This window comes from Globicephala melas, chromosome 10 (assembly GCF_963455315.2).
Source record: "Globicephala melas chromosome 10, mGloMel1.2, whole genome shotgun sequence".
In the NCBI taxonomy this organism is placed as follows: domain Eukaryota; kingdom Metazoa; phylum Chordata; class Mammalia; order Artiodactyla; family Delphinidae; genus Globicephala; species Globicephala melas.
Window position 1 is genome coordinate 41939898 of NC_083323.1, and position 13856 is coordinate 41953753.

General features: G+C 44.0%; 1 protein-coding gene across 1 annotated transcript; it reads left to right on the forward strand.

The window, feature by feature from the left end:
- Window positions 1-7121: 7121 nt before the first annotated feature.
- Window positions 7122-13550, forward strand: PHLDA1 (pleckstrin homology like domain family A member 1). Its single transcript, XM_030866241.3, has 2 exons — window positions 7122-11842; window positions 12285-13550. The coding sequence occupies exon 1, from the start codon at window positions 10680-10682 to the stop codon at window positions 11814-11816; it is 1137 nt and encodes a 378-aa protein (XP_030722101.1). The 5' UTR covers window positions 7122-10679; the 3' UTR covers window positions 11817-11842; window positions 12285-13550.
- The last annotated feature ends 306 nt before the right edge of the window (window positions 13551-13856 follow it).

The window sequence follows — 13856 nt, forward strand, 5'->3', positions numbered from 1 at the left end:
CCATGGAAGGCTTAGCTGTAGAAGTCCTTTCAAAGGGGTTTTCAAGTGATGATGACCTTTCCATGAAGATAACTTTAAAGTAAGACATGATTAAGACTAAGAGGCAACCATTCGTAGGTAAGAACATTGGGGCTGGTTAGAGGCTGGGTCTAAAAGTAGGGTAGAATGTCAAAGTCAGGGATGAAGGTTTTTGGGTTTTTTTGTTTTTTAAATAATAGATTCAAGGTTATCTGCAATGAATCCTCTTAAATTCCAGATTGCTTTTTGCAAGGAAGCCCTTATGGATATTGCAACTTTTCTCTAACTCTAAAATTACAATAGTTGAAAGAATTCCTGTACATCCTTTGCTCAAAATCACCATTTATTGTTTTTGCTACATGATTCTATATTCATGCATATATCTTTTTTCTATAGTACTTGACAGAGTTGGAGACATTGTGCCCTTTTAGCCTCTAAATGCTGTATTTTTTCATTAGGAAGACATTCTTACAGAATCACAGTATGATTAATCAAAGTCAGGAAGTTTTACTGTGTAATCATAGTTCATTTTGATGCTTCAGTCATCTCAGATTTGATCAATGGTATCCTTTTACAATTGGTTCCTGTGTGCTTTTGGTGTGTCCTGCATCATTTGAGCTCTTGCATACTTTATAGCTCAGAAAGATTTTCTGGGATCATCTTAGGCTTTTTTGTACCAGCTCTGAAACTGGCTATTTCCCCAAGGATCCCTGGTTCCCTTTAATGGGCAGTGGTACTTAGAAATCAAGTCTGGGTGATGGGTTTGCTTGTTCTTGGGATGTTATTATTTCTAGGTCTTTTCAGGTGACAGACTTAGGAAATATATTAAAAACTGAGTACACACTGAATATTTCAGAGTTAATCCAACACAATAGGATTTTTTTTCCAGCCTTACCCCAGTACATATTTGTAACTACCTTCAAACAGGTGGGGTTAGTAGTAGCTGATCCAACTGAGAATTGTAGGTGAGGTTGCGCTATAGGAATAAGAAACCATGAATAAAAGTGGAAAAGATTTTAGACTGAAACTTTGGCAGCCCTAGACAAACGACCCTTACCATCTGTTTTTAATGAATATGGGAATAAAATAGTTGATACATTGGATAGTAGAATGGTTAAATATAAGCTTTGGAGTTAATCTACCACTTGTTCTTTTAGCTTCATTATTTTGATGTCTTGTGAAAGATGGTAGTGGGCACTGATGAGAGAACACATTAGTTCTTGAAGTAGTTGAGGAGTACTTAGAACCTGATATATATAATGAGCAATTAGTAAACATGCTTCCTAAACATAAGAAAACCTGGAATTTGTGGTTGGGATCACCTTTTATAATAGATTCTGGCAGTTAATTTCAGAATTAGTTGGGGGTTTTTTGTTCTGTTTTTGTTGTTGATTCTAAAGGCAAAATGGCTCCTGGCTAAGGTGTCCCTACTTGGTGTACAAAAGAACCCTGAAACTAAAACTGGATAATAAATATAAACCTATGCCCCCATTTTGAAGGTTTTTGATGTTTTTTATAAAGAGATAAAAATAGAAGAAAAGAATAATTGATCCCCCTTACCTAAAATCAGTCTTTAAAATCTGATTTCATTTTTTAAAAATGCTTACTTATTTCCTTTTGTGAAGTCCAGAAATCATCTAGGGAAAAACTAAATGACGTTTGACTGTATTTAGATACCTCATGCTCCAAAACTTCCAAGTTGTCATTACTTAGCCCATCCCTTTCCATCCCAAACATTTATTAACCTGGATCCCTGGACATTGTGGGTGGACCGTCTAGGGGTGGACAGTGAGACGTGTCAGTCTTCAGGCCAGATGTGGGTTTAGACCTGGATTAGGCTAGTTGTCCTTTTGCTGTTGAGTTGGCTTGGTGAGTGGACCCAGAACCTTTAGAGCAACTTGCACATCTACAACCTGCCCTGTTTAACCTACATTTGTACTGTTTCAGTTATGCTTGGCTGTCTTTTCTTTCACTTCCTTCTCCTGGGTCTTTTGTGCACATACCTTATTAGCTCAAGTCTCTTTTTCATTGAATTAACACGTACTTTTTTTTGGTTCCTTAGTTCTGAACTGGTATTGCCAGTTCAAGAAGGACTCTAGGAATGCTCGTTCACTGCTGGATTCTCTGATTTCCAGTGTGGAGCCAGGAAGATGGTAGCTATACAGGAAATTTTTATACAGCCAATGCGTAGATGGAGTAGGGTTTATCTGGACTCCTTCCAATTTACCAGCCATAATACTGTATGGGGCCATGTAACAAGTGACTGATTCTCATTATTTCAATCTCCTAAGTCAACCAGGATGCTCCAAGTTCCTTTGTAGTTGTCACATTTCTGCATACTGAGTTGCTTATTTTGGGAAAACCAATAAAACCACAAAACTGGACCGTGTATATTGTTCTGTGAACTCAGTGGGGCTATGAGAATGTGGAGAGTTGAATCAATTGTTGCAGTTACCTAATATTGCATAAAAAAGCCACTCCCCACACTTAAAGCATCAACAAGATTTATTTTTGCCGACTGTGCTTGGGTAGTTCATTTCTGCTCTACTGAGCATCATCGGGGCAGCTTTGAAGGATGGGGCCTAGAATCATCTGAAGGCTCTTCACGCACAGGTGGTCAGTGCTGGATGAGACTTCAGCTGGGCTGTGGCTAGAGCTCCACCTAGACTTTGTTTCACAGCATGGTGGCTGGGTTCCAAGAATTAGGCAAAGTTTTATCCTACCCTGGGAAGTCATCACTTCTGTACTCTGTTGGTTATAGTCAAAGCCACCAGGGTTTAATGGGAGAGGACTCTGCATCTTGCTGGAGGAATGATAAAGTTTGGGGAAGGTGAGAGGAACTGGAATCTTGTAGTGGCCACAGTTTGTCTTTGGAAAATACAGTTAGCTATAATAGTATTGATAAAACAAAGGCTACAGTAGTTTCCCAAAATGAAACATCAGGAAAGGTTAAATTATATATTGTATGCCTGTTTATGGAGAAAGAATGTTTTACTTTATCATACTGGAATCTTACCATTTGAATTTGTCTGGACAATTGAGATTACCAAATGTACACCTAATTGGCTCACTCTGGTCGTTAAAATGTCAGGCTTGATTAGTAAAAGAGCCTTAAATGGTAAGTATACGATGACCATTAAGTACATATTTCTTTTCAAAGGTTGGGTGTATTACATAGTTTGGGGTTCAGAAGAAAGCTTCATTGCTGTACTGTTTGTATTTCAGACTAGGTGGGACTTTGCATTATAAATCTTAATCAGCATTAAAGAAAAACACCCAAATGTGTATTCAGCCATTTAAGGTAATAGAAATAATGTTTTATTTAATCTTAATACTTGTTTGAAAATGGTAATTATTCCCTCTCGTCATGTAAGGGTAAAAGGTAAATAACAGGGCTGCCCAGCTGATCTTTGTTGGAGTCAGGTGTTTGGTGTCAGCTGTTTTGGCCTCTGTCAGTGCTCGCACCTGCTCTGAGAGCTTCATCCTCTGCTTTGTTTTCCTTGACATATGGCTTCCACCTTTAAAGTTGCTTTATTGTCTGAAATGGCTGCTGCCACTCTTACCCATTCTTTGCAGGTTTTAGGCAGCAGGTGGGGCTGAAGGACGCAAAAGACTCCTGGCATCCAACCATCTTTAGAGATGGGCTTACGATTTGTGCTTTCAGCACAAAAGTGGGGCTGCTTAACATAGTAGACCCTGGGTAGAACAAAGGCTGGGATCACAGCCACATCAGCCATGCATGCTGAAGAACTTCAGGTTTAGAAAAGGGTTTAGGATATCCTGGAAAACGGGAGGCAAACAGCTGCATTTCAGAAATAAGTAAACCAGTTCCAGAAAGGTGATTTAGGAATACAACCTGAAGATGAATTCTGATTGGAGTCTTATCCATCTTCCGGGTTTTTCGCTTTTCCTTACATGATAATCTTTCCCAGAGCCCCTGCATACACAAGTGAAGTTGAGACAATGACTTAAGCAAAAGTGTAAATAGAATCTCATTAGAAGCAAGAACTGCTAAATGTTCCAGTTTCTGATCTGTTAAAGGGTGCCGATTGTTGAATAGTTTGTAGTCATGAGTTGTGTGGCGATTTTGTTGCCTCTAACCTGGGGCCTTGCTTTTCCTGATAGGTTTAGTGGCAGTGTGGAAGCTTGCCATAAAAAGGTTTCCTGGGTTCTATCTTTGGTAAGAAGTGTTCCTCCATCTTTCTGGGCCTGGCCACCCTACAGAATTCTTTTATTCCATCTCTTTTATTCCTTGGTTCTCTGTCAGCTGTCATCTGTGATGCACCCTCCACCCTGCAATCTTGGTCTTTGAAACCTGAGTTCCTCTTCTTAAGTAACCTTGCCATTTACAGCAGCACCCAAGCAAGTTTATCATACCACCTGTTTTCCTGTATCCTTGAATTTTTGGAAGGAATTCTCTATACTCACTGCTTTTACTTTTCCTCCTCTACCACCTAAAAAAGGCCTTTGCTTATTTACTGATTTATTCATTTTTTTACAGGTGTCAATGATCAAACTGAAGTCTGTTCTCAGACTGTGTGCTATGTTGTAAAAGAAGACTGCAAAAGAGGGAGTTTCCCCATGTATTCTAGTCCCTTAAAAGGAGAGATTTGCCCACTGGCTATCCGTCAGATTCTTGAGTTGCAAGCAACAGGAGCATTTACCTAGTTTGAGTAGAAGTAGATTTAGGATATTAGGTGTTTATGGGCTCTTACTGGAAGGCAGAGGCTTGGATGCTAATCGGCCAGGGCAGTGCTCAAAGTAAACCTGCAAAGGAGTTTACCAGTGCTTCCACTGTCAGTCACTGAAGTACCTGGTGTTTCTCTACTGCCATCCCTGAAGGCCTGGAAGTCAGAGTATCAGTGCAGTGTTGCCTGCTCAAATGTTACTGAGGTTTAGGAAAAGCAAAAACAGCACAAAGTAGATAAGTGACGAGCTCACTTAGGGTTGAGTGGAAGGAGCGTCTAAATTGCAAGGGCAGGTAGGGCTTTACATTTCTGTGGAGGGCTTTTCATGCTAGAGTAAGGAGTTGAGATGTTCTCTTATGTGAATAGGAGGAAACCGAAAATTTTCTGTCATAATTTAGGAATGGAAGTGGTAGCAGTGCAGTGTATTAGTGTGGATTCAAGTGGTTGGGCTGTTACAAGAGCACGAATGAGAGAAATGAGAACCTAAAGTTAGGCTGTTGGCACAATAGAAAGGACAGAGACAGCTGATTGACAGTGTTTGATCTGTAAACGGGTTGTAATAGCCGTGTTTTGAACACTTCTCAATTCTCAGTTGCTCTAAGCTGTGTTATACAAATTGGTCACTAGGAGGCACAGTTCATCAACTTCAGGCGAAAAGGAAGGCAGCTAGAGGGACGCATCTGTGAAGAAAAATAGTTCTGTATTCAGTTGAAGAGTTGTTAACCTTTTCAACTCAGCATTTTGGAAATAAGAATCTTTATAAAATATTTTTACTGAATAGAATTTTTAAAAATGAAGAGATGAATGGCTAAGAAGTCTAAATTGCAGTCTGAACACAGACCTTCATGCACTAATGAAGGTGACCTGACTTGTATTTTCATGATTACTTGGCTTTTAACTATTTCTTTAAAGACATTTGAACTTTATCCAAATCTTTAATAATGATATTTTTCATGAGTTTCTACTTTATATTGCAAATTAGGAAGTTTATAGATTAAAAGTTTTATAATCTTGTAATCAAGTTGTAAATGAAAGTAAACACTTTATAACTTTCTAACTTCTGTTCAATGTCTTTAAGCCAGTATTAATGAACTTCTAAGCAGGTATCGGCCAACTAAGAGAAAATTCTATCAATTCAGTTCCATTACTGTGTTGTTTTTTTTTTTTTTTTTGATTACTCTTACTAGCAAGCAATAGGATGATGTATAAATACCTCTCAATATTAAGCTGCATGCTGCTCAGGAAAAGGAAGGTTTGTAGGACGTATTTTTAGATAGCATTTATAGACTATAGTAGCATTTAAAGTTCAGAGAGGCCTAGCATGTATAGTTGTTAATTCAATTTTTTAAAACTATCACCAGGGCTTCCCTGGTGGCGCAGTGGTTGGGAATCCGCCTGCCAATGCAGGGGACGCGGGTTTGAGCCCTGGGCTGGGAAGATCCCACATGCCTCAGAGCAGCTGGGCCCGTGTGCCACAGCTGCTGAGCTTGCGCTCTGGAGCCTGCAAGCCACGGCAACTGAGCCCCTAGTGCCACGGCTGCTGAAACCCGTGCTCCTAGAGCCCATGCTCGCAACAGGAGAAGCCACCTCAGTGGGAGGCCCACACACCGCGGCAACAGGGACCCAACGCAGCCAAAAGTAAACTTATTAAAAAAAAAAAACTATTACCAAATACATGTATTGGTATGGCAAGTTTTAGAAGTCTTTTCATAAATTCTTATTACAGTTTGAAAACTTTAAAAAGTAGGATGCATTATGAAAAATCTGTCAAGCATTTGAAGACATTGATTTTCTTTTTATGACAGATGTGGGCTTTTGAGTCTTAAAATTTCTACATATGTTGAGCTCCTGTGTGCCAAGAAATGTATTAGGTGATCGGGACACATCAAAACAATGATTTTTGACCTCTTGGAAGAACTGACATACTCCAGTAATGGGAACAGAAATAAGCAATAGGAATTATAAATTATTCAGTTATGTTAGGAGGTAATACATGCTATGGGAAAAATTAAGGGAAATTGGGTGGTTGCAGTTTTAGAGTGATTAGGAAAGCCCTCATTGAGATGACATTTGAGCAGAGACTTGAAGAAAGTGATTGGGATGTCTTAAATAGATTATAATACAGATGATAAGACAACAAGGGTAGAATTAGGGAGGCAGAGTTCGGAGGCCATGGCAGTATTTCAGGGGAGAGATTATCAGGGTGGTAATGAAGTGGAGAGAAATGGACAGAATATAGATATGGTTTGAAGGCATAACCGTTGGGATTTCTTGACTCAATTTGTGGATTGGGTACTGGAAAGTGAGTAAAGGATTTTTGCAAGACAGGCATGCTTCTAAACATTTGCCGTCCTGGGGTAGGAGTGCAATGGAGACGCCAGTGATTAAATATTTTAAAGTTTTGTTCAATGAAGATACGTCCCACACTACTATCCTGCCAAATACACCTTCACAAGTACCTGGAGGTCCAGGTTTGAAATTCAGATCCTTAAAACTCCTGTGCCAGAAGCTTCCTTGTGAGGAAGCTGATCCTCTGCCTGTGTCCCACTTTCCTTGTCTTCCCATTCCTGCCTCTGAATTGTATGGCAAGGGGCCTCCTGCACGTTTGTGTGGACATTCCTAGCCTGCATGTTCAAAATCTGTCCACCTGCCTTACACACCAGTGCACACAATGGTCATGTAATACTCTGAAACAGCCAAGGTCATTTAGGCAGGGTATTTGGAGTGAGTACCTGGAGTATAGTCTAGAACAAGTATGAGTTCCAGATAGGCATGTAGTACTGGCTCTTCAAAGCACAGGGCTCCTTTTGTCTTGTTCTAAGGGCAGTACTGCTGCAAGGGTTTTGGCCTGAACAACTGTACAGATAGAATTGCCATCACCTGAGAGGGGGATTGCAGGTAAGTAGAACAGGTCAGGGTGAGGAGGTAAGTTTGGGAGTGCATATATTCTGGTTCTCTAATAGACACCCAAATAGTACTGTAGAGAAAGGGAAAAGGAAAAAATTCAATTTACAGTAACAGTGGCCTGGAATATATAAAAACTGAAGGGTATTTTTCATTACAGCCATTCTAACCAGCTAAGGCTCTTTAACAAACCATGAACTTTGACTTCAGACCCTTACTGAATCAGTTCTACCCAGGCATTTGTTTTAACCAGTCATATATAAGCCTATGGACTCCATCCTATCCAGCATGCTATTTTTTATTCGCAAAAGCTCCATGAACCCTGCTTTCTATGATCGAAAATCCCCTCAGACTTCTCCCTCTAGCGAACTACTCAGTGCATGTCTTCACCAGTATGTGTTCCCTTGCCTGGGGGTGTTATTATTTTTTAACTTTGGTAGTCTGTTTTATTCTTTGGTAACAAGCAGCTGGATATAAATTTGGGAGTCTTGGGCATATAGATCTTATTGAAAATAATAAGACTGGATGAGATCAAGGGAGTGAGTGTAGATAAAAACCAAGGGCTGAGCTTTGGGGCACTCAAAAGATTGGAAAGAGGAGGAACCTGTAGAGGAGACAGACAATGACCAGGGAGGTGGAAGGAAAGCTAAGTGGTGTCCTCGAAGCCAGTGAAGAACTGTCCTAGAGCAGAAGATGATCAACTCTCAGATGCTGCTGATAGACAACTTGATGCAGCTGGCCATAATATACACTTTGACTTAAGCCTTGTTAGTGACTTGTTAGCTAGCTTTCTAAACTTTAGTAATTTTTAAGTGACATTTGTAGGTTTTCATTATCTACAACTGAAGTTGTGGGGTTTTTTTTGGGGGGGGCAGTTATTTCCTGTAATTCATTTTCTGCGAATTTGTCTTAAAAATGGTAATATGGCCATTTTGGTGAGTTGGTGGTGACTGGTGAAATTAAAAGCAAAGTTGTCACCTATCTACAAGATTCCTATATTATACTACTGAGATTTCCAATAATCAGTTGCACTATGGTTGGAGAAGGCAAACTGTATACTTCTGAGCTGTTCACAAAGTCACTAAGTTGTGAAATACCCAACTGGAAATTCTGAGTTTTTAAGTCTCTAATTATAACAAGTGCTTTTGAAAATCGTGCTGCTGGTTGTTCAGACATTGTGAAGTAGCTTAGATAGAATGCATTTGTTGCGTCCTGATAAACTGCAGAAGGATAGAAACACCAAATGTTGCGTTTCTCAAGAAAATGGCTTGGGCTTCCAGAATACATCTTAATGTTTTACCCAGTTTGGTTTGTATAGTATCAATTTTCCATATGAAATGTCTTTCCCAACTACACCTGCCCTCAGAGACTCTGAATTACACATTTAAAGGAAGTATCCTTTCTAAATGAGCTGAAGAATGGCATTCTGTTAAAAAGATGAACAGCTGGTCATGTGGAAATTCTCTGGAATGCTCACTTGTCCTGCAAAGGCAGGGGAAAAACTGAGACGTTAGGTGCAGTGTTTGTCATTCATTGGTATACAGAATTTTTTAAAAAGTCACCTTCTTAAAATGTAATCATGTAAAGAAATCTTTACATGACTTTGCCTTTCTCCTTAAAAGATTAATCCATCAACAATGTGAAGGCCCTGAGAGCCCACTAAGTGCAATTCAGTGGGTCTCAGGATTGTGCTGGAATTGTCCCATTTGCTGAAACATTGTTCCTTATATTAAGATTCAGGACCCTCCCGTGTTTAAAAGTTATCCTTTGTTCTCGATTACCTTGGGATAAACCTGGAATTTCTTAAGCGTGACACACAAAGAATTTGAATCTTGCTCTGCTCTCCAAGCTCGTCTCTCACTTCTTCCCCTTTGAATTCTTTGTACCAGCCTGATGAAACTACAGATGAGATCAGCTCTCCCTTCTTCCTTCTCGAGTTCAAGTAGCAGCCTTTCCTCTTACCTTGGCCAACTCTGACTTATCCACCCCTGCTTTATTTCTTCTTTGTGTAATTCGTATTTTCAGGGTCGGTACATAGTTGGGGTTCTCTGTTTACTTAATACATTTCCCCCAAGAGATTTGGTCTCGGCTTAGGCTCTTTATTCTGCCTTGTTTCCCAGAATTTCTGTAGAAATTGTTTAAATGGAGTAGGAGGGAGCTAGGGGCGAGTACCGCATTACTTTCCCCAGGTTACAGATAAATGAGATTCCAAGAGATCTGACCCGTTTGGCGTTTGCAAAGAGAGGGACCCGCGGAAGCTAGCCTGCCGTTTGGAAGGCTAAACTGCCTTAAAGTGTTGGGACCGGGCATTACCTGAATTTGTCGTTAGAGTTGAATTACTGTTGTGAGCTATTGCGGGCTGTACGGATGGGTCAAGAAGGAAGCTAGAGCGCTCGTGTCACGGGTAAAGATAGGCAGTGCCTGCGCTCCTGGCTCGAGAAAAGGAAGGCGAGATGCCATCCGAAGTGGTCCTCTTCCTCTATCCCTTCCAAATGGGACAGACGGTAGCGCTGTTGCTTTAACAATCGCCCCTTCGGCTCCAAGAAGAGCTAGTTAGTGACCGTAAGCGAATGTGAGTGTAAAGACACCGTGTCCTCTCGGCCTTTGTGGACTAAGATGTTTACGTAGTGTCCGGGGGAGGCACGCTTCCACGGGACTCCGCGGCTCGCGAGCCTCACCCCCAGGCTCCTTGCTCGCCCAGGCAGCGCGAATCCCCAGGGCTGGGTTCCCGAGGGCAGAGGGTCAGCTTGGCGTACCAGGCACTGTCTGGTAGCTGTACCCGTCCTCGCAGCCCCATCCTCATTTTCTGAGGCTGTTAGCAGAAAGCCCCACCGGGAGGAGAGGCGGGACGGCTGGGGATGGCCTCTCAGCGCCCTCTGCGCCTTGGCATCCTTTGCTGGCCATCTCGGGCGCCCTCGGCTGTGGCGCCCGGCGGAGGAGAGGAGTTTCCGGGGCTCGGGTCCCTGCAGCCATCCCGGGGAAGGAGCGCGGAAGCGAGTGGGCGGCGAGAGGCGGAGCAAGGGACGCGGGGGGCGTGGACGCGGCCGGCTTTGGAAAGGCCCCAAGTTAATGAGGCGTGCGCCGGCGGCGGAGTGCCTTTCGGAGCTGGGCTTTCCCCCGCGGCGCGGGCGCCAGGAGCCGCCTTTTCCGCTGGGTGTCACTCGGGGGTGGGGGGGATGGCCCATTCAAAAGCGCCGCGAGGGGGCCCGGCCAGAGCCCTTCAGTGAGCGCTCGCAAGAGGACGGCAGAGGCCCGGCGGCTCGCAGCTCCCGGACCTTGTGGCGCATCAGGACGCGGCTGCCCTGCTGCTCGGACCCAGAGGAACCGCCGCAGCCGCCGCCGCCGCTCTGCTTCCTGCGCGTTAGCCTCTTCTGCGCGCTCCGGGCGGGCGGCCGCGGGAGCCGTTGGGGCGAGGACGGCGCGCGGCTGCTGCTGCCCCCCCGGGCCCGGGCGGCTGGAAGAGGAGAAGCCGAGCCGAGCGGCGGTCCCCCCTATGCCGGGAGGATGTTGGAGAGCAGCGGCTGCAAGGCGCTGAAGGAGGGTGTGTTGGAGAAGCGCAGCGACGGGTTGCTGCAGCTCTGGAAGAAAAAGTGCTGTATCCTCACTGAGGAGGGGCTGCTGCTCATCCCGCCCAAACAGCTGCAACACCAGCAGCAGCAGCCCGGGCAGGGGCCGGTCGAGCCATCCCAACCCGGAGGCCCCGCTGTGGGCAGCCTCGAGCCGCCCGTCAAGCTGAAGGAATTGCACTTTTCCAACATGAAGACCGTGGACTGCGTGGAGCGCAAAGGCAAGTATATGTACTTCACTGTGGTGATGGCCGAGGGCAAGGAAATCGACTTTCGGTGCCCGCAGGACCAGGGCTGGAACGCGGAGATCACGCTTCAGATGGTGCAGTACAAGAATCGTCAGGCCATCCTGGCGGTCAAGTCCACGCGGCAGAAGCAGCAGCACCTGGTCCAGCAGCAGCCGCCGCCGCAGCCGCAGCTTCAGCCCCAGTCCCACCCCCACCCCCAAGCCCCGCCGCAGCCGCAGCCCCAACCCAAGCCCCAGCCGCAGCCGCAGCCCCAACCCAAGCCCCAGCCGCAGCCGCAGCCGCTCCATCCATATCCGCATCCGCACTTGCGTTCGCACCCACATCCGCACCCACTACCGCTCTCGCAGCCGCACGGCCACCGGCTTCTCCGTAGCACCTCGAACTCTGCCTGAAGAGGGCAGCACCCGAGCCAGACGAGGTAAGGTCCCGGCAGCTCGGCTCCCGAGGGAGGTTCCGAGGAGTGGGGCTGGGGGTGGTAGCAGTAGGAAGCCTTTTCCCTGGTTCGGATCTTGGGTGGAAAAATGAGAAATTAATGCTGGTTTCTGGGAGGCGGAAAGAAGGGAACAAGCTGGAGCCAGGAGAGGCGGGGCAGAGAGGGGAGGGTGCGGGGTTCGGGCCGCGCAGGAAGTTCTCCTGATCGCCCGCCCGCCCGCCCACGCTGACCCACGCGTGTTCACTGGTGCGCTCCCCAGCGACTCCGCAGCTTCTCTCCTTGTCACCAGCGCCACTTGAGTGTGTCTGGGGACTCGAGGGAGCGACCCCGGTGTCCTTCTGAGCTCGCTTTGTCCACGGGACAGGCCCGAAGAGAACTGGGTCTTGTAGGAGTCCGAGCCACTTCAATCCTTGTCATTTCTTTCCAGGTTGTGAGGACTTGAGGAAGTGGGACAAGCACCTTTCTATTGTCTTCACTTGGATCGAAAACAAAACAGTCGCCCCGCCCGCACCAGACCAAGTAGTTTGGACAGAATACGACCGATAACTTGGCGATTCCTCTTAGTTTTTCTGCATACTCTTCATCACAATGCAGGAAATGATTTCGAGTCCAGAAGGCTTTATTTATGAACCTTTGAGAGGATCTTCCAGTATGGTGGACCTTTTAGGAGCGATGATGTACTGTAATGTTATTTTAATGTATTTTGATTTATGATTATTTATTAGTTTTTTTAAAATGCTTGTTCTGAGACATTTCTGAATGTAGGCCATTTTCCAAAAAAGAAACTTTATTTTCAAAAACCTATTCCCTAGTAAGTTCTAATCTTGGGAAAGAAGAAAGTAAAAGGGCGGTGAAAGGGAACACATCAAGAATTCATTTTCAGAAGGTCTGATACTTAAATGTTATACCAGGTGGTTGAAATTAAACTCTGTGATACTACGTGGAGTTTTCTTTCTTCTTTTTTTCTTTTGAGTTTTTTTTTCCTTCGACATATATTTTGTGTAGAATGGAAGTTTAAAGAAGCTAAACGTTCAGAATTGTGTAATTATAAAAATCGAATTGCTTTTTCTAAAAGGAAATCAGTAGTAATGATAGCTGATTCAGAGTATTTCAAACATAACCCAACTGATGGCAAGATGATCATATCCTGAATATACAAAGGAGGGCTGGGTCTGCTGTAGGAAAAGGCTTTCTTAGATTATCTATGTGTGAAGGGTTTAATAAGGAGTTTTCTATGATTTCTGAGTATGAATGCATTAGGTGTTTCATTTCAAAAAACATAGTGGGGGAAAAGAATTATTCCACTTGTTTGAGAGAACATTTGTGCTCTTAGCCACAATAGAGATTACCCTTCTCCAAGAGCTTTGCACACTTGATGTGAACCACATTTTCTGGCCCTTTTACTTTGTTCTAGAATCATATTCTATCTAGAATCTCATAGTTTAAATAAAATACAGTTTGTAAATATTTCAAAGGACTAGGAGTCATAGCTTTTTGTTTTCATTCTGAGAATAATGTTGATCAGAGACATCAGCTGTTTTGCTTTTTATTGCTCTGTGAGAAATCCAAGGGTTATATGTTTTGTTGTTAGGTTAGCTAAACTCAGAAATTGAAAAAGGAAGGACTGGATAAACACTGGATTTGCAGTAAGAAAACAACCCCAGTCTTGTTTTAGCAGCGACTTGTTCAGGAGTCTGGGGGGTTGTTGGTGGGGCGGGGGGAGGTGGGGGAAGAGCATGTGCTTTTAAAGGTAGAACAAACCCTCTTCTGTGTTAAATGAAAAGGATGGTCAAAGTCCACGAGGGCAGATGCTACTTAAGTTTAAAAAGAGCCCATAGATGCTACCAAATCCTCTTACAGCTGAAAATCACTTCCTATCTGCCTAGCTTTACTAACGGGTCTCTGTTTTCCATCATCTTTTCTGCAAAGTCTTGATCAGTATTTTTCCAGCTTCCAAATTGGAATGGTCAGTATTGGGCCACTGCTAAGTTCTGTAGTC

Excerpts from the sequence above, each read along its gene's own strand:
- PHLDA1 (XM_030866241.3), top strand. The coding sequence starts at position 10,680 with ATGAGGCGTGCGCCGGCGGCGGAGTGCCTTTCGGAGCTGGGCTTTCCC.